The following is a 25,564-nucleotide window of genomic DNA, read 5'->3' as shown; positions in this document are numbered from 1 at the left end:
TTCAATATGTCAGGGGGTGCTGTTTTTACAATAGTATAACTTTTGGGGGTTTCCCAATATATGGGACCCCTAAAGGCACTTCAAACATGGATAGGTCTCTAAAAAAATAAATTTTTGTAAATTTCCTTGAAAAAAATGAAAAATTACTGCTACATTTCTAAACCTCCTAAAATGCTAACAAAATAAAAGAACATTTTATAAATGGTGCTGATGTAAAGCAGACATTTGCGAAATGTTATGTATTAATGTTTTTGTGTGGTATGACTATCTGGATTAAAGGGATAATCAGTGAAAGTTTGAAAATTGCTAATTTTTTAACATTTTTCTCAGATTTCTGATATTTTTTATAAATAAACACAAAACATACTGACCTAAATTTATCATTATCATAAAGTATAATGTGTCACGAAAAAAAAATCTCAAAATCATTGGGATATGTTGAAGCGTTCCAGAGTTACCACAAAGTAACACTGGTCAGATTTTAAAAATTTGGCTCCGTCACTAAGGGGTTAGGTTGGGCTCCAAAAAGCAAAAAAAGAATATCCAGCTCAACGAGACAGTGAAAAGTAAAAACTTGGTACTTTATTCACTTCATATAGAAGCAGAGGATAAAAACATCAGCACAATAAGGATAAAAACACTATCTATCTACGCGTTTCAGGTGGCAAAGCACCCTTAATCATGATATCTAGTGTCTGGCCTGTTCCGTACTTTTTATGTAAGAATCCATTGAACACACCGGTGCAATGATCAGGTGGAAAAGTAATCCACTGAGAATGAAAACACCTGGTGGTGAATGTGAACCAGCAATTGGCCACATGAAACAAAAAGTTCACGGAATAGGCAGAAATAGAAAAAAAAAAAAAAAAGGAAACACATATGTACTTTAACTAAACATAATACAAGAATATATGGAACACAACAAATCTTGTCACTAAATAATGTAACAATAATGATCTTATGCAACGACAAATGTCCAAAATGCATAAATACGCAAACTGCATGATGGTAAATTTTTCTTGAGATGGAAAAAAGCAGAACTTGAGCGGAATCCGAAGAGGAAGACTTCATTGGATGATCAGCATGCATGCATGCATGCATGCATGTTAGGTTGGGCTCACATTGCGTTGTAAACGCGGTGTAACGTAGTCCGTCAACACCGCCATTGAAAGCAATGTCAGATGCATCGCTAGCGCACGCTCATAATGGGCGTGCGCTAACGATGTGCAGTCATTGAGTGACTGACCCCGAGACGCGGGCTGCAGTGTTTCCGGGTCCGTCACCACTAGCGCAGATAGAGCTAGCAGATGCTATATCTGCGCTAGCGTGCTGCCATACCGGCACTTGCATTTACAGCGGCCCGTTACCGTATGTGTTGAACGGGCTGTTGTAAACGCAATGTGAACCAAGCCTTAATAATAAGAATAACCTTATTGTTATATAGCGCTAACATATTCCGCAGCGCTTTACAGTTTGCACACATTATCATCGCTGTCCCCGATGGGACTCACAATCTAAAATCCCTATCGGTATGTTTCTGGAATGTGCGAGGAAACTGGAGTGCCTGGAGGAAACCCACGCAAACACGGGGAGAACATACAAACACCTTGCAGATGTTGTCATTGGTGGGATTGGAAGGCAGGACTTCAGTGCTGCAAGGCTGCAGTGCTAACCACTGAGCCACCTTGCTGCCCCTTCTTGCATTCAGCTTGCTTTACTGGCCAGCAATCTTTTCCATGGCCCTAAACCAGGGACCCCTGTGTAAGTCCAGATCCCAGTCCATGGGTTAAATGGCTAAGGCCTTTAAGTGGTTTGCGCTAGGCCTGTCTAAGGAAGCCCTATTAACATCTGTAAGACTGCCATGAACAATGCCCATGTAACACTCCTCCACGGAATTAACCATCAGAATGCTGCTCTTCTAGCCTATTTAATTAAATACTCAAGTCTGGATTTTATATGAATTCTTACAGTAATATTCAAAATAGCAGTCCTTCAATTTACCCAAACTAACCATGTGTTAGTGTGTGGGCTAGGCTTAACTGCCATCTGCCTGGGTCCTGAAGCACTATCTGCTCTTCGGTCTCTTGAAACCATAATAATTGAGGTTAATCTGGTACTCCTCACTTCCTATACCAGACTCACTACCTACTAAATCCACCCAGCTCACCCGATCTCCCCCTTTCCTAAAATATAAATATACTTATTATACCCAATAATGCGTTGTTCAATATGCAATATTCAATACTTTCTACACTATACCCCACTTTCCAACTTTTGTCCCCCATATCTTCTAAAAGTTACACTAACTAATCTACCCACCTTAACCCCACCGAGGGGACTCATAACAATTTATCCTCCCATTATCAATTACCGGCCACAGGAGGTTTCTATATAACCCTGACACTCTTATCAAGGTTCCTTTAACCATCTTATGAGACAATGTGCTGGGTCTTAATTCACCGCACACACGTACCAAAGCTTTCCCCAATTACAGATTCCAGCAAGCAGACGTGATTTGCCTTCATGGGACACATTTCTCTACTTCATTGTACCCAAAGTTTTTGTCCCCCTCTTGCCCACTTTTCTACACAGCTAGCATCCCAAAAAAAACTAAAGGTGTTGCCATTTGCTTCAAAAAATTTGTCCCTTCATTTTTTAAATCATTAGTCGCAGATAAACAGGGCCGTTATCTCATGGTGACTGGCTCTGTCGCTGATGAGGTGGTGACCTTTGTGTCCTACCATGCTCCCAATATTCCTAATCTGCCTTCTTCTCTCAACTACTTGACTTAGTCTCCAAACATGCCCAAGGCACTACACTACAATGTGGTGACTCCAACAGTATACTTAACCCTGCTTTCTACAAGTCTACAAACCCTCAAACTCTGACTCTCTCATTAGCTCCTCTTTCTACAGATGCAGCTGCTCCAAAAAAAACTCCTTTCCCTGTACCAATGGGTGGATTAATGGAGAGAACAATTCCCGTTGGTCAAAGACTATACATATATCCCTCCATGACATTTAGTACACACTAGATCACATATTGACCCACACATCATTCATAACTAATATAACAAACATTTCTATACAGTCAACTCCCTGGTCAGACCACTCTCCATTCCAGCTCACCTGCTCTACTTTACACCCACGTCACCATTCATTCAACTGGACTCTGAATGACTCCTTACTCTCTTATCCTGAAATTGCTCAGAGATTGAAACATCATCTCAATTAATATTTCTCTCTGAACCTTCAGTCAGCTTCTTCTCCAGTCTCCCTTTGGGAAGCTGTTAAAGCTGTGTTGATAGACTTCTCCATTCAAGAAGCTTCTCGTAAGAAGAAAGATACGCAAGAATAACTGCTCTGGAGAATAGAGTTTCAACATTAGAGTCCGAGATGAAGAACTTGAACTCCCCTTCTACATACCATGACCTCACGCACACAAAACTCGATTATTGCCTCTCCGAAAACGTAGACCGAGTCATTCACTGGTCTCAACAATGTTTTTATGCCCTTAATAATAAAAATAATTCCAACCTTGCCAGACGGCTCAAACTCCTCCCAACACCTCGTACTCATATACAGTATGTCTCTGCACTGCCGCAGGTTTAACCTCTAATCCGCAACTAATTGTCTGCCAGTTTCAACACAAACTGAACATTTCTACGATGACACCTCTTCAAATAATGCACAAAAATAGAAACTTTCCTAAACTTATCCTAAATACACTGGAGTTGCAGACATTAAAGGAAATCTGCCAACAGGTTTTGCTGTTGCATCTGAATACAACCTAAAATGCAGGGACAGATATCCTGAATATAACGGTGTGTACAGTAACTTGCAGTTTTTCTAGAATATTTGCAGAAGAGTGAACCAAGCTTAGGAGATCTCTCAATGTGTGTGTGTTGTGGAGTCCTGTCTATTCATGAGCCGATTCCTCTGTTTCCCTATGCACAATAATTGAAACAAAGTTGTCAAACAAAGGCTCAGATAGAATCAGCTTTCATTGCATCATATACGACTGAAGAATATCTAGAGGTAAGTGAGACATTGCTGAAATTACTACTTTATACTGCTCCCAGACCAGAGAGTGTAAGGCTATGTGCCCATGTTGCAGAAATGCTGCACAAATGTCCGCAGCATTTCCGCAACTCCCTGCAGCTGGTAAAATGCATGCGGAATTTGCATGTGTATTCCCGCAAAACACAAGTGTTTTACAAGCGTTTTTAGCTTGCAGAATGTTTGCGCTTTTACAAGCGATTTGAAGCATCGCTAGGAAAAGTGATTGACAGGTTGGTCACACTTATCAAGCATATTGCTTGACAAGTGTGACCAACTTTTTACTATTGATGCTGCCTATGAAGCATCAATAGTAAAAGATAGAATGTAAAAATAATTAAAAAAATAAAAATTATGGTTATTCTCACCTTCCGACAGCCCCTGATCTCCTCAGTGGTGCTCCCAGTACGTTCCGTTCCCAGGGATGTTTTGCGCAAAGGACCTTTGTGAAGTCACGGTGACGATGTCATCTCAGGTGATTCGCGCAATGCATCACTGGGAACGGAAGCTGAAGCGTGCACCGCTGAGAGGCGGGAGGACTCCGGGGGCCATCAGAAGGTAAGTATATCCCTATTTTTTATTTTAATTCTCCTTTTTTTTTACAGGAATATTGCACCCAGGGCCTGGAGATGAGTCTCTTTTTCCTCCATACCCTGGATACCATCCGCACATGAAGCGCTCACTTTACGCACGGTGGGCATAGCCACATGGGTACAGTGAGCGTTTCAATGCAATCCTATGGCTGCTGAATCGCTGCAATTCTGCAGATATAAGGAACATGCTACGGATTTTACTGCTACGTGATTCCGCAGCGGGAAAATCCACAGCATGGGCACAGCAACTGCGGAATCCCATAGGATTGCATGAGAATGCGTTTTTAAGCGTTTCTGCTGAGGCAAAAAATGTGGCGGAAACGCATAAAAACGCAAAGTGGGCATGCAGCCTAAATCTGGTCATAGATTCTCTTTAACATTGGCCTCTCAAAGTATGCATCTGTATCGCATACACAGTAAGAGATGACGAGTAATCCAGCATTCGTAGGTTTAAAAATAAAACTTCACGTTTATTGGGAAAACATTGAACACAAGATAAACAAAACACATGATGCTAAAGCTCAAAAGACACCGGGTCTATGTATTTTGAACCATAAATTGGCTCTTAATCATGACTTTTTGAAACAGTGATTGTTGGATTACCTGTTATTACTTCCCATCCATGTTCACCAAAGAACAGACATGGAGTTTTTCCGTGCACCGCGCCTACTACACTATGGAACGTCTCCAACACCAGAGAGTTGATTAAATATTTTTTTCTTATCTGTATAGCATGGTCATTACCTGACAACCAGTAGCAGCTCAGAAAGGGAATAAATGGCTGTTGTCACCCAATGCTTACACACATTCAACACACAAAACAGACCATGTTAAATCCATAATTTCTCATGGGAAATATTCCAACTTTCATCTTTACATAGACCACTGTGAACAATACCATTATATTTTTCAACTGGGCCAAACATTTTGTAAACTAGGTGCTATATTAAATAGCATGCATGAAGCTACGGCCAGTAAAGTATATAAACCATAGATAATATAAATAATAATGAAATATAAGAACAAATCACTGAAGTTCCGTCACAACTTGTGGAACTCTTACCTAAGGCCAGTCTCACACGTCCAGATAATTCCGGTACCAGAAAAATCGGTACCGGAATTATCTGTGTCCTGTGCCACTGCGTTTCTGTGGTACATCAGTGTGGCACACGTGCGGCACACGTGTGCCGCCCATGTGCCCACTGGGTACCACACGCACCGTGCCGGAGACAGCGCTAAAGATTAGCGCTGTCCCCGGCATCGTGCTGAAGCCCCATTCATATCTTCCCTGCAGCAGCGTTTGCGGTAGAGAAGATATGAATATTAGTGTGTAAAATCCAGATCCCTCCCTATGGGAGGTGGAGCCGCCTAATCCTGATTGTAATCGGCGGTCCCACGTGACCGCTCATACAATACATGGTGCGGCCAGGACAGGACGCTGCGAGGGATCCGGAAGCTAGGTAAGTATTTTAATCACAGCGGGGGGGGGGAGGGGGGTGATGACCTGGATCTGGATTTTACACACTAATATTCATATCTTCTCTACAGCAAACGCTGCTGCAGGGAACATATGAATCGCGGCTTCAGCACCAGTGGGGGGGGACAGCGCTTAATGTAGCGCTGTCTCCTGCTCGGGACACGGACTGCACACGGACAAAGTCCGTGTGCGGTACGTGTTTTACACGGACCCATTGACTTTAATGGGTCCGTGTAATTCGTGCGCTCCCACGAACACTGACATGTCTCCGTGTTTGGCACACGGAAACACGGTCCGCAAAAAATCAATGACATCTGAAAAGATGCATTGATTTTAACCCCTTACCGGCATCGGACGTACTATACCGTCCGATGCCGGCTCCCCTGCTTTGATGCAGGGCTCCGCGGTGAGCCCGCACCAAAGCCGGGACATGTCAGCTGTTTTGAACAGCTGACATGTGCCCGTAATAGGCGCGGGCAGAATCGCGATCTGCCCGCACCTATTAACTAGTTAAATGCCGCTGTCAAACGCAGACAGCGGCATTTAACTACCGCTTCCGGCCGGGCGGCCGGAAATGACGTCATCGCCGACCCCCGTCACATGTCCGGGGGTCGGCGATGCGTCTCCATTGTAGCCATAGAGGTCCTTGAGACCTCTATGGTTACTGATTGCCCGTCGCTGTGAGCGCCACCCTGTGGTCGGCGCTCACAGCACACGTGCAATTCTGCTACATAGCAGCGATCAGCAGATCGCTGCTATGTAGCAGAGCCGATCGTGCTGTCCCTGCTTCTAGCCTCCCATGGAGGCTATTGAAGCATGGCAAAAGTTAAAAAAAAAAAAGTTTAAAAAAATGTGAAAAAAATAAAAAAAACATAAAAGTTTAAATCACCCCCCTTTCGCCCCAATCAAAATAAATCAATAAAAAAAATATCAAATCTACGCATATTTGGTATCGCCGCGCTCAGAATTGCCCGATCTATCAAATAAAAAAAAGTATTAACCTGATCGCTAAACAGCGTAGCGGGAAAAAAACTCGAAACGCCAGAATTACGTTTTTTTGGTCGCCGCGACATTGCATTAAAATGCAATAACGGGCGATCAAAAGAACGTATCTGCACCGAAATGCTATCATTAAAAACGTCATCTCGGCACGCAAAAAATAAGCCCTCAACCGACCCCAGATCACGAAAAATGGAGACGCTACGAGTATCGGAAAATGGCGCAATTTTTTTTTTTTTTTTTTAGCAAAGTTTGGAATTTTTTTTCACCACTTAGATAAAAAATAACCTAGTCATGTTTGGTGTCTATGAACTCGTAATGACCTGGAGAATCATAATGGCAGGTCATTTTTAGCATTTAGTGAACCTAGCAAAAAAGCCAAACAAAAAACCAATGTGGGATTGCACTTTTTTTGCAATTTCACCGCACTTGGAATTTTTTTCCCGTTTTCTAGTACACGACATGCTAAAACCAATGATGTCGTTCAAAAGTACAACTCGTCCCGCAAAAAATAAGCCCTCACATGGCCAAATTGACGGAAAAATAAAAAAAAGTTATGGCTCTGGGAAGGAGGGGAGCGAAAAACGAACACGGAAAAACGAAAAATCCCCTGGTCATGAAGGGGTTAATATGTCTACGTGTGTCAGTGTACTGTATATTAAATTACTGAAAAATACACCTCTGCTACAGCTTTAGGGTAAGTTCACACAGGGCGTTTTTGTTGCGTTTTTTTTCTGCAGCAAAATCAGATCATCTTAGCAAGAAAGAAGCTGTGCCAAAAACGCACCTAAACCGCGTTTTTTGTGCATTTTTTTTTGTGCTTTTTTTTCTCTTCGTGCATGCCAATAAAGTTGAGTGCACACAGAGAAAAAAAAAAACAACTTCCTGTAGATAGAATGAATAGATAGAATAGATCAGTGACGTCATCGCTAGTTACTGAGCCTGCGCCCGCTCCGTCTCATTCATTTCCCAGTAGCTTAGAGCCGGGAACGATCGCATTAGCATCGCTCCTGGTTGTAAGCTTTATCTCCCCCAGATACTGCATGGGACACTCGATATATCGGACTACGACAGATCAGGGAGTATGCTTTTGCTTTTTTATTTTATTTTTATTACAGAAGATCGATAGCTTCGCTTTGGAATGACAGAACAATAAAAAGATTGTCAAAACTGTGTGATGTTTTACCCATTCACGACATGCGCCGTAATAGTACAGCGCATGTCGTGTCTCCCCCTTTGATGTGGGCTCCGGCGCTGAGCCCACACCAAAGTCGCGTCATGTCAGCTGTTTTGTACAGCTGACATGTGCGCGCAATAGCGGCGGGTGAAATCGCGATTCACCCGCCGCTATTAACCTGTTAAATGCCACTGTCAAAACGCTGACAGCGGCATTTAACTACCGCTTCCGGCCGCATGTCCGGAAATGAGCGCATCGCCGACCCCCGTCACATGATCAGGGGTCGGCGATGCGTCAGGATGGTAACCATAGAGGTCCTTGAGAGGTCCTTACTGATGCCGGCCTGCTGTGTGTGCCCCCTGTGGTCGGCGCTCACAGCAAGCCTGCATTTCAGCTACATAGCAGCGATCTCATGATCGCTGCTATGTAGCTGAGCCGATCCAGTTGTGCCAGCTTCTAGCCTCCCATGGAGGCTATTGAAGCATAACAAAAGTTTAAAAAAAAGTTTTTAAAAATATGAAAAAAAATTTAAATATATCAATAAAAAAAGCATTAACCTGATCGCTAAGCAGCATAGCGAGAAAAAAATTCAAAACGCCAGAATTACGTTTTTTTGGTCGCCGCGACATTGCATTAAAATGCAGTAACGGGCGATCAAAAGAACGTATCTGCACAAAAGTGGTATCTTTAAAAACGTCAGCTCGGCACGCAAAATATAAGCCCTCACCCGACCCCAGATCATGAAAAATGTTGACGCTATGGGTATCGGAAAATGACACTTTTTTTTTTAGCAAAGTTTTGAATTTTTTTTCACCACTTAGATAAAAAATAACCTAGACATGTTAGGTGTCTATCTATATATATATAATTGTCTAAGGGTTTTTCCGTCTGTCTGTCTTTCTGTCTGTCTGTCTGTCCTGGAAATCCCGCGTCTCTGATTGGTCGAGGCCTGGCGGCCTTGACCAATCAGCGACGGGCGCAGCGACGATGATGTCATAAAGGACGTAGACATCCCGCGTCTCTGATTGGTCGAGGCCGCCAGGCCTCGACCAATCAGCAACGGGCACAGCGACGATGATGTCATAAAGGTTGCCTCGACCAATCAGCGACGGGCACAATCTGCCGCGAATTCTGGAATCATCATTGTCCATATACTATGGGGACATGCATATTCTAGAATACCCGATGCGTTAGAATCGGGCCACAATCTAGTGAACTCATAATGACCTAGAGAATCATAATATCAGGTTAGTTTTAGCATTTAGTGAACGTAGCAAAAAAGTCAAACAAAAAGCAAGTGTGGGATTGCACTTTTTTTCAATTTCATCGCACTTGGAATTTTTTCCCGTTTTCTAGTACAAGCCATAGTAAAACCAATGGTGTCGTTTAAAAGCAAAACTCGTCCTGCAAAAAATAAGCTCTCACATGACCATAGTAATGGAAAAATAAAAAAGTTATGGCTCTGGGAAAGAGGGGAGCAAAAAACAAACTTTTTTCTGCATGTGTGTGTGTGCTTATTTAAGCCTTTAACTGCTATAGGATTAGTAACGGATAGATGTCTTATTGACGCCTATCGATTACTAAGCCAGCTTAATATCACCTTAGAATAGGAAGGCGACATTAACCCCTCATTATCCCGCTTGCCATCGCTACAGGGCAAGTGGGAAGAGGCGGGCAAAGCACCAGAATTGGCCTTTTATGGGCAGCTCCGGGCTGCTATTTTTAGGCTGAGGGGGCCTATATCAATGGCCCCTTACCAGCCTGAGAATACCAGCCCCCAGCTGTTTGCTTTAGCAAGGATGATTGTCAAAAATGGGGGGGAACCCACGCCGTTTTTTAAAATAATTTATTAAAAAAATTTTTTTTATTTTTTTTAAAGCGTGAGGACCCCTATATTCTTCATAACTAGCCTTGCTGAAGCTGACAGCTGAGGGTTGAGATTTGTCTGGCTGGTTATCAAAATTAGGGGGAACCCCTAATTAAGTAATTTATTTATAGCGCAGGAGCGAAAGATGAAAACTCCCATCCGCCGCTCCTGTTGTCACTGTAATTAGCGGCTGTAGGTGTCAGATGACGGGAGCCGTAGTCCTATCAGCTGACATCAGTGATCGGAGGTGAGTTTACATCTCCGATCACAGCTGATCGCTCCTGCTGTCTTCTGACAGCGTGGGAGCCGCGGCTCTCTGACCAGCGGGGAGGATTTCCCCGCCGATCAGAAGCGGTGTTTGCGGCGCTGTCATGCATATGACAGCGTGTCAAACACTAATGTCGGACCCCGAATTCAAGTGAATGGGGGGTCCGCTGCTGGATGACAGGCTGCATGGACGCATCATCCAGCCTGTCATCTAGTAGCAGAGCCGAGTGTGACATCACATCTGGCTGTCCTTGACTATTCTGCAACAAATATGCTGCAAGAAAAGTCAACCTGCGTATTTGCAGCGTTTTTTCATCATCCATTCAAGTCAATGGGTGAAAAAAGCTGAAAAAACCCTGAAAGAAGTGACATGCCCTATGTAAAAAAAAAGCTGCAAAGCAAAAAAAAAAAAAAAAGATCACACAAAAACCCAATGTGTGTGCACGAAATTTCTGAAATCTCATAGGCTTTGCTGGTACTGTAAAAAGCAGCTGAAAATTTGCTTAAAAAAAAGCAGCAAAAACGCCCTGTGTGAACTTACCTTTAGTCTACAGCTATAGCTTTTGTATAGGAGTATAAGAATATATAACTGTAAAATAATGTAATTAAATATAACATTACTAAAAGTCAAACGTATTGGTTAAGATTAACCACTTAAGTATGATGAGGAATGATTTACCCTTTGCCATGTCTCAGTCTATTCATGCCAATTGAACATAACAGAAAGAATCACTTCCTTTCCATGTGAACCAGCCGAAACAATCCGGTCATCATTTTCCGGCTACTTGCAGATGGCAGAAGAACAGTGACTAGTCAAACTGTGCCAAGGACACACAGTCTCCACTGCAGCAGACTTTTAAGAAATCTTTTCTTTCTTGCATCACTCTTTCTACGTATTCTAACAAGACTCATTTCCACAATGTCAGTCGGTCTGAGTTCACACAGGGAATTCTTTTCTCCTTTTGACAACAATGTGTGTGAATTTTATTTGTGAAGCAGCTACATCGTATGGTAACGTATATACATTGATGATCTTAGGTTATGCTACCAGAATGGGAATGCAGCCCTCCTAAAGGTACCGTCACACATAACGATATCGTTAACGATATCGTTGCTTTTTGTGACGTAGCAACGATATCGTTAAGGAAATCGTTATGTGTGACAGCGACCAACGATCAGGCCCCTGCTGGGAGATCGTTGGTCGCTGAGGAAAGTCCAGAACTTTATTTCGTCGCTGGATCTCCCGCTGACATCGCTGGATCGGCGTGTGTGACGCCGATCCAGCGATGTCTTCACTGGTAACCAGGGTAAACATCGAGTTACTAAGCGCAGGGCCGCGATGTTTACCCTGGTTACCAGTGTAAACGTTAAAAAAACAAACACTACATACTTACCTTCAGCTGTCTGTCCCCGGCGCTCTGCTTCTCTGCACTCCTCCTGCATCCTGTGTCAGCGCCGGCCAGCCGGAAAGCACAGCGGTGACGTCACCGCTCTGCTTTCCGGCTGACCGGCGCTGACAGTGCAGAGGAAAGCAGAGCGCCGGAGGACAGACAGCTGAAGGTAAGTATGTAGTGTTTGGTTTTTTAACGTTTACGCTGGTAACCATGGTAAACATCGGGTTACTAAGCGCGGCCATGCGCTTAGTAACCCGATGTTTACCCTGGTTACCAGGGACCTCGGGATCGTTGGTCACTGGAGAGCTGTCTGTGTGACAGCTCTCCAGCGACAACACAGCGACGCTGCAGCGATCGACATCGTTGTCGGTATCGCTGCAGCTTCGCTCAGTGTGAAGGTACCTTAACAAATGTAATACCCAAGATCTCTATAAGTAAACAAATTCTGGGAACTTTTCCTAGGATTTATTCTTCCAATTAAGAACATCCAAAGGAGGCAAAAATCAACTTTATTGCTGTGTTTATAGTTAGCCATCAACTTCCTCACTAAGGTAATGTTCACACATTGAATTTTTGCCTTGTTTTTACTAAAACTTTAAAAAGGCAGCATTTTACTGTACCAACAAAATGAATGATATTTTTGAACTCTCATACATTCTGTTTATTTTTTCTTTTTCTATTGGTCCATTGTGACCTTGTGACTGCACTGTATCTGCTAGGACCTGCCACGCGCACGATTACCATTGGTCTGCTTCTATTGGTCCACTGTGACTTTGTGACTGCACTGTATCTGCCTATATAGCATACAGGTGACCAACAGCACGCACTCTTTAGGGCGCTCGTTCTAAGTCCAGGGAACCCTCCTGGAAAGACGCACATCCAAAGAATAGGAAGAACAGCGCTCCAAACGGGTGTTGTTATGTAGTAGAAAAAGTCTTTATTCCAGCCATGAAAAGATAGCAACGTTTCGGCCGCATGCTTGAAAAAGGCCGGATGTGCGGCCGAAACGTTGCTATCTTTTCATGGCTGGAATAAAGACTTTTTCTACTACATAACAACACCCGTTTGGAGCGCTGTTCTTCCTATTCTTTGGATGCACTGTATCTGCCGGGACCTGCCGTGCGTACGATTACCATTGGTCTGCTTCTATTGGTCCATTGTGACGGCATTGTATCTGCTTCTATTGGTCCATTGTGAGCTTGTGACTGCACTGTATCAGCCAGGACCTGCCGGGCGCACGATTACCATTGGTCCGCTTCTATTGGTCCATTGTGACCTTGTGACTGCACTGTATCAGCCAGGACCTGCCGCGGGCACGATTGCCATTGTTCCAGAGAGACCTTGTGACCAGTTATCTGGGCTATTTTAAGGTCCTTGTACACATCACTGTATCCCCTTGAGAAAGCAGTGTCTGGAGCACGAGAAACATACGTTGGGTTCCTGCCATCCGGCTCAGGGTCACCTCTTCACTTCTGGTAAGCTCCGCCCCCTGATACTACTGGCTTATACAAATGTGTTAATTTGCACTTTGGCTTTTGCCTCCTGTGCGGATACCTGGGGACTGACATTACCAGTATATAGTACCTGCTATACTTGCACTTTCTATGCATTGCTATTTAGCACAGATAATGTTCTATTTCTCTTCTATATGTGATGGGTGTCCCTGTTATATCTGTTTGTCTTTGTATTACGTCACTTTTATCTTGTTATCAGTTCTTAGTAATGCTTTTGTAATAAAAACGTATGCTTTTATTGTATTCACCTGTTACTCCTTATTCTCCTACTAATCTCATGTTCTTTGGAGTTTGTGTTGCCCTCTATAGGGTGGGCCGCTATTAGTGTCACCACCCTTGCATTCAGTATGCAACTGGAATTTTTGCTCTCATTTTTTCTTTGTAGCATGTGCAATTTCAAACCGGCAGCATGTCAATTTCTTTTGAATTTTTACAGCATTTTTCACCTATTCAAATGAATGTGGAAAATACACATCATAAAATGCATCAAAAGTGTATTTTACCCAGCGTTTTTCCTGCCAACACGCCAGTATTTGTAATACTGTAACATGTGCACATACCCTAACACACTTGATGCTCTCCCAAGTGTCCCCTCTTCTCCATTGCTAGGACCCTGCTAAAAAAAATCAAGACACCTACTACATAGCAGTGGATGTGTTTGTGTAAATTAGGTGGCTGGCGTTATTGTGAAGGCATCACAAGCCATGTAGTGGAGTTAAAATATTTTTCTCCGGTGAAAACATAAGCAACATACAGCATATCCATACAGCAGGTAAAACAGACATCTCTAACCATGTTCAATACTGTACACGTCATCATACAAATGAAGAACATTCCCTGAGAGCAGTCAGCGCACAATACTCATTCTCCATGTAAGTCACATCAGTCAAAGCCTGTAAATACCTAAGTATTTGCTAAACCACCTATTGTTCAAATAATGAATTTCACCTTTCTATTTTCTCCTAAGCATGTTTGTCATGCTACAAGACTAGCCTAGCAGCACCCTATGTGAGGAATGCTACCGCAAACATCTAAGCCTCCTACACATTCCACAGTATTAATACAGAATTCATCCAGAGACAGCCAATATACCTATCATGTACTATTTTACCATCAGACTGCCTAGGACTATAAAACACCCTTCCCAACTTCCTACGTCAACCTTCTTGTTCCCCACTCTCCCCTAAGAGCTGTCAGTTGAGATAGATGTATTTCGTCCTACTTGTCCACACTTGTTCACGTTGCCAAGCCATTGTAAGCGCTTCCCGCCATGGTTATACCACTTGTTTTGTCTGCCTCTAGCTGGTTCTTTAATTCCTTCTGAGCTATGATCTAACTGATGTAATTACACTGGGGACATCATATAACAATACTGCTCCTTGTGTATAAAGGCCTGACCTGGAACACTCCTTGTATGTCACTAAAGGACATTTCTACGCTTCATGGCATTAGGCTCAAACCCAACCTAGGTATGACATAAAACATATGGGTCAGTTCTCTCTCACACTCCAACATTTAAAGGATTATTAACTTAGCCTGAGTGCAGGTATGTATTACAGGAAATGTCATCAGTGAGAACCACAGTGGACATGAGGTAAATCAACACGTGTATGTAGGTAAATCTACATAACCTCTATACTGAACAGCATTGCTATACACTATTTTCATATTTCAAGAGGAGGATTACCCTGGCTCGGTTCACTTTTCCACAAGAAGAATCGTTCACCTTTGCACACCCTTGTCTGGGGCCTCTCACCCAACCAAACCAGATCTCCTGCCCTGCACTGAGGAAGGACAAACAACCGAAACTCAATATCGAGATTTTGGTTAGACTTTTATCCTGTCATGTTACAAGGCTCATTAAAGGCTCAAAACTGATTTTTAGGATTGTTATATCCATTAGGTGTTGCTAGAGTTCAAGTCCTCATGTTCTCTGAAGAGGCAGTTTGTATATTTGAATTCCCAGAGGAGCATTGCATGGCCTATAAGTCTCCTTACGTCACCTTGGCACTCTTTATAAGGAGAAACAATCCCAGTTATACACTGTAAATAACACTAAAAATAAAACAAACAGGACACCTAATTCATTTTACTTTCCGTAAGCCAGTTTACCTTCCCACACAGATATTAACAGCAGATTCCATGAAAAGTTCACAAGTTTGAAGCTCCATGTGGAGGCAGTCTGGCAAATTCCTCAAACAGCTTAACAACATGCTCATAAACAATGACTTCAATCAAGCAGCAGCTCTGTGGCCCAGCAGCTTTCCAGAGAAGCCCTAGTGTTCATTATACTGCACATATGAAGATACACAGTAAATCATTCTGCTCTATTGTTATGTACTTATTGTAAGCTACAGATGTATTTATTCATTAGCTTATACTATGTGTTACAGGGAAACGTACATCAATATAAATGTAAATGATAAATCAATGTTACTTATCACTTCCCATTGAAGTAGTTACAGATTGCTTTTGAAAAAATGTCTTTCTCCTTTTAGCAACCACAAAGGGAATTGCCACCATTGGTTCACTGAAACTGAGCTGCAGGCTATAAGCTTGTTAAGGGCCAGGTATTGCTGCCCACCATGAGACAACATTACAGCCATCTTAAATCAGACTTATGCCTCCTTCAGATGTCAGTGACTTTTCTTGGATCTGAGTTTCATTGTTGTGTGGTCAGTGTGTCAGTTTTTACCATTATTTATTTGTCAGTAATTTTTTTTCATAGGAAAATATTTCACTTTATTTTTTTTTTTCATATCTGTTAGGCCGGGTGCCCACCTTGAGGAAGTAGCAGCGTTTTGGATGCTGTATATTTTCACTGCGTCCAAAATACTGCGTTCTTCTCACGCAGGTAAATCCGCATGTGAACTTAACCATGCTGATTTACCGCATCCAACACATTCTATTGTGGAAATTTCTGTTGGGGAGACTAGTGTCTCTGCAACGGAAATTGACATGCTGCGGCTCGTAATTTTAATCTATGACTCCAATCAAACAAAGAGATGTCTTGTTTCTTTTTTTAAACAGTACCATAGTTTTTAGTGGGTACATTTTCTATCCATGATAACCACACATAGAACACATAAGTGAAAATTGGATGTCTGAACGTGGCCTTTTGCATGCCAACACTGCAACAAAAAATACACAAAAAAGTTTCTTTCCTGCCAAGAGATCAGGTTTTGCTGCAGTAAAAAAAAATGTTGAAAAACCGCCTAGTGTGAACTTACCCTAAAAAGCAGCATTTTTTCTGTAGAAAAAAAACATAATTAAAAAGAAAAATCCTTTGCAAAAATGCCACGTGTGAACACAGAATTTAAAGTAATTATCTAATGGCACTGTTTGTGCCCTAAAAAACTACAATAAAAATGTTGATGTATACGCCATGAAAAACTAATCAACATGCTCTGTATTAGTCTATTATGCCTTCAGCTTACATGACATGAGTCAGGAGAAGACAGTCTGTGGAGAAGTTTCATGGCAGAGTAATGCAGGTTCTCCAGGACCTGGGCTTCACCATTCATGACCAGATACACAGGCAGATGTTGGCACAGGCCTTTGTGCATGGACTCAGAGAGCCAATCAGGAAGCATTGATAGTGGCTAGACCCGAGTACAGGTCGATAGCAATGGACACCCTGCTCACAGTGGCCAAGGGGATTGAGTCTCAGCCAGGAGTGCGGAAGACGGCCCCCCTCATGGTGGCCATAGACTCGGAAGAGCCACCGCAATACAGAGACAGAAGAAATGTCAGATGTTTCAACTGCGGCAAATTGGGTCATTACCAGAGTCGGTGCAGAGCTCCACCACAACCCAAGACCCTGCCCAGAGGAGCAGACCAAGGAGCAGACAAAGTAAACAGTGAAACACCCCGCCCATAGGACAGGGGCAAGCCAGGTCCGCAAGGCACCACGCTCCTGACATGCAAAACCCCATCTGCAGGACCAATTCCCCAAATTACCCTGAAAGTGGATGACGTTGTCAGGTCTTTTCTTGTGGACACTGGTGCAGCCAGAAGTGTGATGAGACATGTGGAACTCCATGACCCTACCTGCCTATCAGAATCCTCTGTGTCTTGCGTAGGCATTGATGGTCAAGTCAGACATTCTCAGCTTACAAAGCCACTGAGCGTGTGCACTCAGCCAGGACACTCTATCCTGTCCCAGTTTGTGGTGTCAAGAACCTGCCCACTCAACCTACTGGGGGCAGACCTAGTACAAAAACTAAAGGCAACCATAGTGTTCCAGGAAGATGGGACCGTGACCCTTTCTTCACCTCTGACCAAGGAAGAGTGAGTCATGCTGGCGGCCCTACAGGAACCTCAAACAACCGATGGAGGCCTACCAAAGGAGGTACTGGACGTAGTACCAGAAAGTCTATGGTCTAAGGGACCCCAAGACGTGGGAAAACTTCAAGTTGCCCCAGTGCGGGTATCACTAAAGCCAGGCACTCTATTGTTATGAACTGGTGATTCAGAAACACAATGGACCTGGTGGTTAAGAGCACACAAAGTGACCTGATAGTTACTAATAACATAGGACGAGCTCTGAGACGTGGGAACTCTGCTGACCGCAATCCCTAATCCTATCACACCACACTAGAGGTAGCCGTGGAGCGCTCCTGACCAGACCTAGGCGCCTCGGGCACAGCCTGAGAAACTAGCTAGCCCTGAAGATAGAAAAATAAGCCTACCTTGCCTCAGAGAAATTCCCCAAAGGAAAAGGCAGCCCCCCACATATAATGACTGTGAGTAAAGATGAAAATACAAACACAGAGATGAAATAGATTTTAGCAAAGTGAGGCCCGACTTACTGAATAGACCGAGGATAGGAAAGATAGCTTTGCGGCCAGCACAAAAACCTACAAACAACCACGCAGAGGGCGCAAAAAGACCCTCCGCACCGACTAACGGCACGGAGGTGCTCCCTCTGCGTCCCAGAGCTTCCAGCAAGCAAGACAAACCAATATAGCAAGCTGGACAGAAAAAATAGCAAACAAAAGTAACACAAGCAGAACTAGGCTTATGCAGGGCAGACAGGCCACAAGAACGATCCAGGAGAGAGAGCAAGACCAATACTGGAACATTGTCTGGAGGCCAGGAACAAAGAACTAGGTGGAGTTAAATAGAGCAGCACCTAACGACTTAACCTCGTCACCTGAGGAAGGGAACTCAGAAGCCGCAGCCCCACTTACATCCACCAGAGGAAGCTCATAGACAGAACCAGCCGAAGTACCACTCATGACCACAGGAGGGAGCTTGACCACAGAATTCACAACACTCTATATCCTCGTAAGGCCCATACTGGCCTTATGACCCATACTGGCCCTTGTCCATCGCCCAGAGTCAAGCCATCTCAGACCAATTGAAGGTGTTCCTGGAAATAGGGGTAGTCATCCCCTGCATGTCTCCTTGCAATACCCCACTCTTCCCTGTCAAGAAAATGACTGCAAAAGGAGAGCCAGCCAAGTTCAGAATGGTACATGACCTAAGAGCTGTGAATGACACTACAGTATTTGAAACCCCAATTGTGCCGATTCCGCACACCTTGCTCTCAAATGTGCCTTCCACAGCAAGTGTTCACGGTGATCGACCTGGCCAATGCTTTCTTCAGTGTTCCCCTCCATCCGGACGACCAGTTCCTGTTTGCCTTCACACATCAAGGGACACAGTACACATGGGCGGTGATGCCCCAGGGGGCCCAGAAAAGCCCCTCACAATTCACCAAAGCAATGTCCACAGTCCTCGCCAACTGGATCACAGAACATGCAATAGTGACCCTACTACAATACGTGGACGACCTGCTCCTTTGTGCAGTTGACTTTGACACATGTAAAGCACATTCCCTGTTTCTCCTACTCTACCTGGTGGAGCAGCGCTGCAAGGTCTCAAAGAACAAAGTCCAGTGGTGTCTGAAGCGAGTTACGTTCCTTGGGCACTGCATTGCTCACCAGACGAAACACCTGACAGATGACTGGAAGACCACAGTGGAGAAGATGGCTCCTCCAACAACTCCAAAGGCGCTACAGGCCTTCCTTGGTCTAGTTTCGGGATCCCCGATGCCTCAGTCCTGATGCAGCCTCTGTATGACTGCCTTAATGCAACCCCGTTCCTGCTGACAGATGTGGCCTTCAGTTCGTTCAAGAAGTTAAAAGACTCTGTAGTCTCAGCGCCAGCACTGGGCCTGCCTGACTACGAGAAGCCATTTTGTTTCTTCCTGATGGAGAAAGAAGGTCATGCTACCGGAGTCCTGACGCAGATTCACGGGGGAAGACAGAGACCTCGAGGCTATTTTCAGCTCACCTGGATCCAGTTGTAAGGGGAGCCCCCTCCTGCATGAGAGCAGTATTTGCAGCACACGCCCTCCTGGACAAGACTGCTGACATCATTCTTGGACATCCACTGGAAATCCTGGCTCCACATTACATCTCAGCAATTCTCAACCAAACCCAGCCAAAACATCTCTCCACCGCAAGACATCTTCGCCTGCAGTGCTCCCTACTACTGCCTGACAATGTCACCATCTCCAGATGCAATCCGGCCACTCTACTCCCACTCCCAAGGGGGATACGGATATGGACCCTCCAGATCAAAGTCTGCACGATACCTTCCACAAGGATCTGGATTTGCTCCAGACGGATGACCATGTTTGCTTCAGCAACATGCAACAGGAAACAGCAGGACTACCCAATGTGGCAGAAGAGCCACTGGCCAACCCAGAGTTGATCCTCTTCGTAGATGGCTCCAGATTTGCAGATGATGAAGGAAGATTCCACACGGGATGTGCAAGTGGCCAGCAATCAAGAAAACCTGTGGTCCAGAAGTCTGCCGCCTAGCCTGTCAGCCCAGGAAGCAGAACTGACAGCGCTGACAAAGGCCTGCCAGATTGCAGAAGGCAAAATTGCGAATATATACACCGATTCAAGGTACTCGAATGGCATAGCACACGATTTTGGACCTATTGGGGATGCAAGGGACTTCATCACAGCAAGCGGAACAACCGTGAAGCATCATGGAGCCATTAAGGACCTGCTGAGCGCACTTCAACTTTCAAAAATGGTGGCAGTACTGAAAGTCAAAGCACATGGAAAACTGAACACAATAGAGGCACGGGGTAACAACATGGCGGATATGGCAGCCAAAGAAGCAGCCAAAGGAAGACAAGACACCAGACAAGATGACGTATTTGGATCTGTTTAAGAATTTGCAGGAGCAAGCTCCAGAGGAGGAGAATGAAAAGTTGGATGTGGAAGGGTGCAACACATCAAGAAGGAAGGGTATACGCAATGGACTACAATCCCTGTTTACCCCGAAGCATGTACCCTATGGTGGTCCAGTGGGCACATGGGCCCACGCACAGATCAAAGACACAGATGAATGATCTGATCGGTGCTTACTGGTTCGCTCCAGGGATCTCCACCCTAACAGCCAAATTCACAAGCAGCTGTTTGACCTGCGGCAAATGCAACCCTAGAAGAAAAAGTTCCCACACATCATCTTGCCAGACCACTGTACCCCTTCCAGAGGATCCAGATAGACCACATCTAGATGCCGCCAAGTGGAGGATTCGAATATGCCCTTGTGGACGTGTTTTCAGGATGGCCAGAAGCTTTCCCAGTGAGGAATCAGTCAGTAAAGACTACTGCAAAGAAGCTACTCTCAGAGATCGTGTGCAGATACGGGGTCCCAGAAGTGATAGAAAGTGACCAGGGACCCGCATTCACAGCAAACCTCACCAGGGAGATCTGGTCAGCAGTAGGGTCAGACTTAGGCCTACACACTCCCTACCACCCTCAGAGTAGCGGGAAAGTAGAAAGACTGAATGGGACACTTAAGAACAGGATGTTGAAAGTTGCCCAAGAGACACGCCAACCATTGCCTAAAACACTCCCAATCGCACTGTTTAGTGTAAGGCACACTCCGTGGGGCCCAGAAAAGCTGTCACCACATGAGATTCTGTTTGGGTCCAGCCCCAGGTTAGGAGTATTCTTCCCCCAGCAGTTGGCAATGCAATATGATATTTTGTCTGCTTAGGTATTTCAACTCACCAAGAAACCTGCTAACATCCATTCTCGAGTTTTTTTCTTCATTGCCAGATCCAGATTCAGAGTCCGGTACGCACTCCTTGAAGCCAGGAGACTGGGTGTTGGTGAAAAAAGTTTGTAAGGAGAACACCACTCGATCCCAGATTTGATGGTCCTGTCCAAGTGCCGCTGATGACACCAACCTCTGTGAAGCTGGAGGGAAGACCCACTTGGATCCACTCATCACATTGCAAGAAAGCTCTCCTACTAGAGGATGACACCCAAGCCAGAATGATGTTGTGGATGACCTACCTGATAAAGAATACCCACTGCTCACTACACATGCTGTTGACTAAGGGACTGATTGCAACGAACCCCCCCTTAGGGACAGATCTCCTGACCGCCAATTTGCGAAAAGTCTGTACGGAGTGGGGCGTGTGCGCTAGGCATGCGTTAGTTCACCGGCAGCACAAAAGAGTTGCAGCGCTTTGGGACAGGAGGATAGGATTAGGGCAAGTGATATCTAAGGGGGGATTGTGATAGAAATATATATATCAAATAGATCTCACTTGCATGTATACTCCTTTAATCATATATACTCACATAAAAGCAATATATATACTCACATAAAAGCAATATATATATATATATATATATATATATATATATATATACACACATATATATATATATATTTATTACACTCAGATAGTTTATAATCAATTGCTCAACTTAACCACATGAGCTAGGCCAGATGGTTCCTTGGTACTTTCCAGGCACCCTAAAACAGGAACTTAGGCCAGATGTCCTGAACTGATGTCTAAGAATATCGCTAAATCTTGCTGAAATAGCAGGACAAGGGTGACAGATGCTTCCAAGAGTGCTAAATCAGCTTGTTAGGTAAGACTTTAGTCAGAATATGCCATGTACTCAGTTAAATATATTATGTACTCAGTCAGCCAATGAAATAATAGCTAAATTTTATGTTAATTTACTAACCACCACCTTTTTATACGCATCTATAAAACTATGTATCAAAGAATAAACCAGGAGATCTGAATGGAATGTTATACTGTCACTTTCATGTCAGACTCATTCTTTCTTGAGCGCTCAACATATCTGATCTGATAATTGGGAACGACCGCAGCACATACGGGGATAGATTCATCCCAAACCAGATTTCCATAACAGCGTGATCACCGAACAATCAAGCGTTTCATGGCAAATAGCCAACAGGGTCGCAAGAAGCGTGTTGGGCAAAAAAGGTGCAAAATAACTGCCCATGAATTGAGGAAAATCAAGCGTGAAGCTGCCATTTGCCACCAGCTTTGCCATTTTTCAGAGCTGCAACGTTACTGGAGTAACAAAAAGCACAAGGTGTGCAATACTCAGGGACATGGCCAAAGTAAGTAAGGCTGAAAAACAACCACCTTTGAACAAGAAACATAAGATAAAACGTCAAGCCTGGGCCAAGAAATATCTTAAGACTGACTTTTCAAAGGTTTTATGGACTGATGAAATGAGAGTGACTCTTGATGGGCCAGAGGCTGGATCAGTAAAGGGCAGAGAGCTCCACTCCGACTCAGACGCCAGCAAGTTGGAGGTGGGGTACTGGTATGGGCTGGTATCATCAAAGATGAACTTGTGGGACCTTTTCGGGTTGAGGATGGAGTGAAGCTCAACTCCCAGACTTATTGCCAGTTTCTGGAAGACAACTTCTTCAAGCAGTGGTACAGGAAGAAGTCTGTATCATTCAAGAAAAACATGATTTTCATGCAGGACAATGCTCCATCACATGCCTCCCAAAAACTCCACAGCGTGGCTGGCCAGTAAATGTCTCAAAGAAGAAAAAATACTGACATGGCCCCTTTGTTCACCTGATCTGAACCCGATAAAGAACCTGTGGTCCCTCATAAAATGTGAGATCTACATGGACGGAAAACAGTACATCTCTCGGAACAGTGTCTCGGAGGCTGTGGTGGCTGCTGCACAAAATGTTGATTGCAAACAGAAAGCAACTGACAGAATCTATGGATGGAAGGCTGTTGAGTGCCATCATAAAGAAAGGTGGCTATATTGGTCACTATTTTTTTTTTTTTTTTGGGGGGGGGGGTTGTTTTTGCATGTCAGGAATGTTTATTTCTAAATTTTGTGCAGTTATATTGGTTTACCTGGTGAAAATAAACAAGTGAGATGGGAATATATTTGTTTTTTATTACGTTGCCTAACAATTCTGCACAGTTATAGTTACCTGCACAATCAAATATCCTCCTAAGATAGCCAAATCAAAAAAATAACCACTCCAACATCCAAAAATATTAAGCTTTGATATTTATGAGTCTTTTGGGTTGATTGAGAATATAGTTGTTGAGCAATAATAAAAATAATCCTCTAAAATACAACTTGCTTAATAATTCTGTACACAGTGCAGCAGACGGGTGCAGCAGATGCCGGCTATTTACATGCACTAGCCTGGTCAGTAAATCGGAACAGACCACAGCATGCTGCGGCTTTTTTCCCACAGAACCGTGGTGTGGTCAGGGTGAAAATTACAGTGTGCACTTGCACATTGGCGCACATTGGTTCCTGCACGGTTGTGCTATGGACACGGACAGCATGAGGAATAAGCGTATCCTACATCATACTCTTCAGAAGACCTGTAACAGCCGAGGACTGCATTATTAATATATTATTTATTGTTCTAACTGAGATAAGCAGCTGAAAACTGCACATAAAACACACCTACGAGACGCTGTACTAAACACGGGCATACATGTTCTTTCATGCCCCTTATCGCACTGAATCCCCATAAACAGAGACACACCTTTTCCTAAGATATGAGGTTCTGTGCTGGAAATGTGTTCCATATCTCTATAAGTATTTGTCAAATGTGTGTAAATTACAGTGATGTCACGGCTCCTATCTAGACAGATTGGCTCTCACTACTCACATCTACAGCTAATGATGGCCCCTTTTACAGAGCTGAGTAATTTCAGTACAGTCAAAGCGAGACAAGTCCAAATACCTGGATTACCACCTAAAACTGGCTTCTTGCAAATGCAAACTGACTATTGTAAAAATAGAACGCTTCTCAGTCTGGTGTCTGAATGCCAAAGTGCTGTACTTTAGATTAAGGACACTATTCCGCATAGCTTATTGTGCAGAAAACCGAACTGACCACATTATACGTACCTTTCCCAATAGCTATGGAAATTAATGTAGGAGAAACCACTGCTCTTATCACGTCAACAATGTTAGAATAAAATACACAATGGGATAATTAGCTATCATCTACAGATAGCATGAGGAGCACTGCCACATTTACTCAGAAAATGAGCAGCAGTGAATGGGTTGTGCAAAAGTAGAGCATGACAAAGCTTTTCTATGCCCCACACCATGATGCCTATGGTCAAATTAAACATTAACTACAGCATTAGCTATCAAAATACAATCACCATATAGTTGCATAGATAAGCCATCAAATATTTCAATATAATGCCCCAAACTTACTTCTGCGGCAAGGTAGTTTCCAGTTGCAAGGTGTTTAAATCTATATAAACTGTTCCAGTGGCCAGCACCCCCTCTGCAAGGATCATGATGTACCACCTTTAATAAAAAAAAAGAAGCAAAATAGAATGGAAAACATCAAAAAGTTAATCGTTAACTATATGTAGCTGTGTACATCGACAAGTACCCCATTAATTAGGCCTTGATGTCATTAAAAAAAAATCTGTCTATTATAGGTAATGGCTGTGGCCCCCAGATGCTGGACAGCCTGTCATCATGTTATTTTAGGGAGCTCTATTATCAAAAGGGGATTGTTAGAAGGACACAACCCACATTTTATAACAAGACAAAAATGGCAAAGAGCTTCTCACCTCCACCTCCCAAAGTGCGTTGGAACTGGTAGCTGAAGTGGCGGACTGGCGCAGGGTGGTACGCAGGAATACATGATGCCGAGCCTTATATTCATCACATGTAAGAAACTTCTCTTGCTCGGCATGAAAAAGACGAACCACATCCCCCTATGAAAATTACACACAAATGAGTATATTAGCCAAAGTAATATATGCAGCAAAAACAGACAAGACGTACAAAGCTAGTGCACAAACATAACTTATTTATGGTGCATCTTGGAGCATTTGTGCAAATGAAAAAACAATGTGGAGCCTTCACTATGTGCTTAGGAGAATGGGC

General features: G+C 43.7%; 1 protein-coding gene across 1 annotated transcript in view; it reads right to left on the bottom strand.

Annotated features, from left to right (window-relative positions):
• ITPR3 (inositol 1,4,5-trisphosphate receptor type 3) overlaps window positions 1–25,564 on the bottom strand; it is a 544,758-nt gene that overhangs the window by 383,643 nt on the left and 135,551 nt on the right. Inside the window, exons 8-9 of the mRNA XM_069756594.1 lie at window positions 25,246–25,392; window positions 24,878–24,973 (exon numbers count right to left, since the gene is read on the bottom strand). Of these exons, the coding sequence (XP_069612695.1) occupies window positions 24,878–24,973; window positions 25,246–25,392 (243 nt within the window). The remainder of the gene's footprint in view (window positions 1–24,877; window positions 24,974–25,245; window positions 25,393–25,564) is intronic.

This window comes from Ranitomeya imitator, chromosome 3, assembly GCF_032444005.1.
Source record: "Ranitomeya imitator isolate aRanImi1 chromosome 3, aRanImi1.pri, whole genome shotgun sequence".
Lineage (NCBI taxonomy): Eukaryota > Metazoa > Chordata > Amphibia > Anura > Dendrobatidae > Ranitomeya > Ranitomeya imitator.
This window is presented reverse-complemented; position numbering and strand designations above follow the sequence as displayed.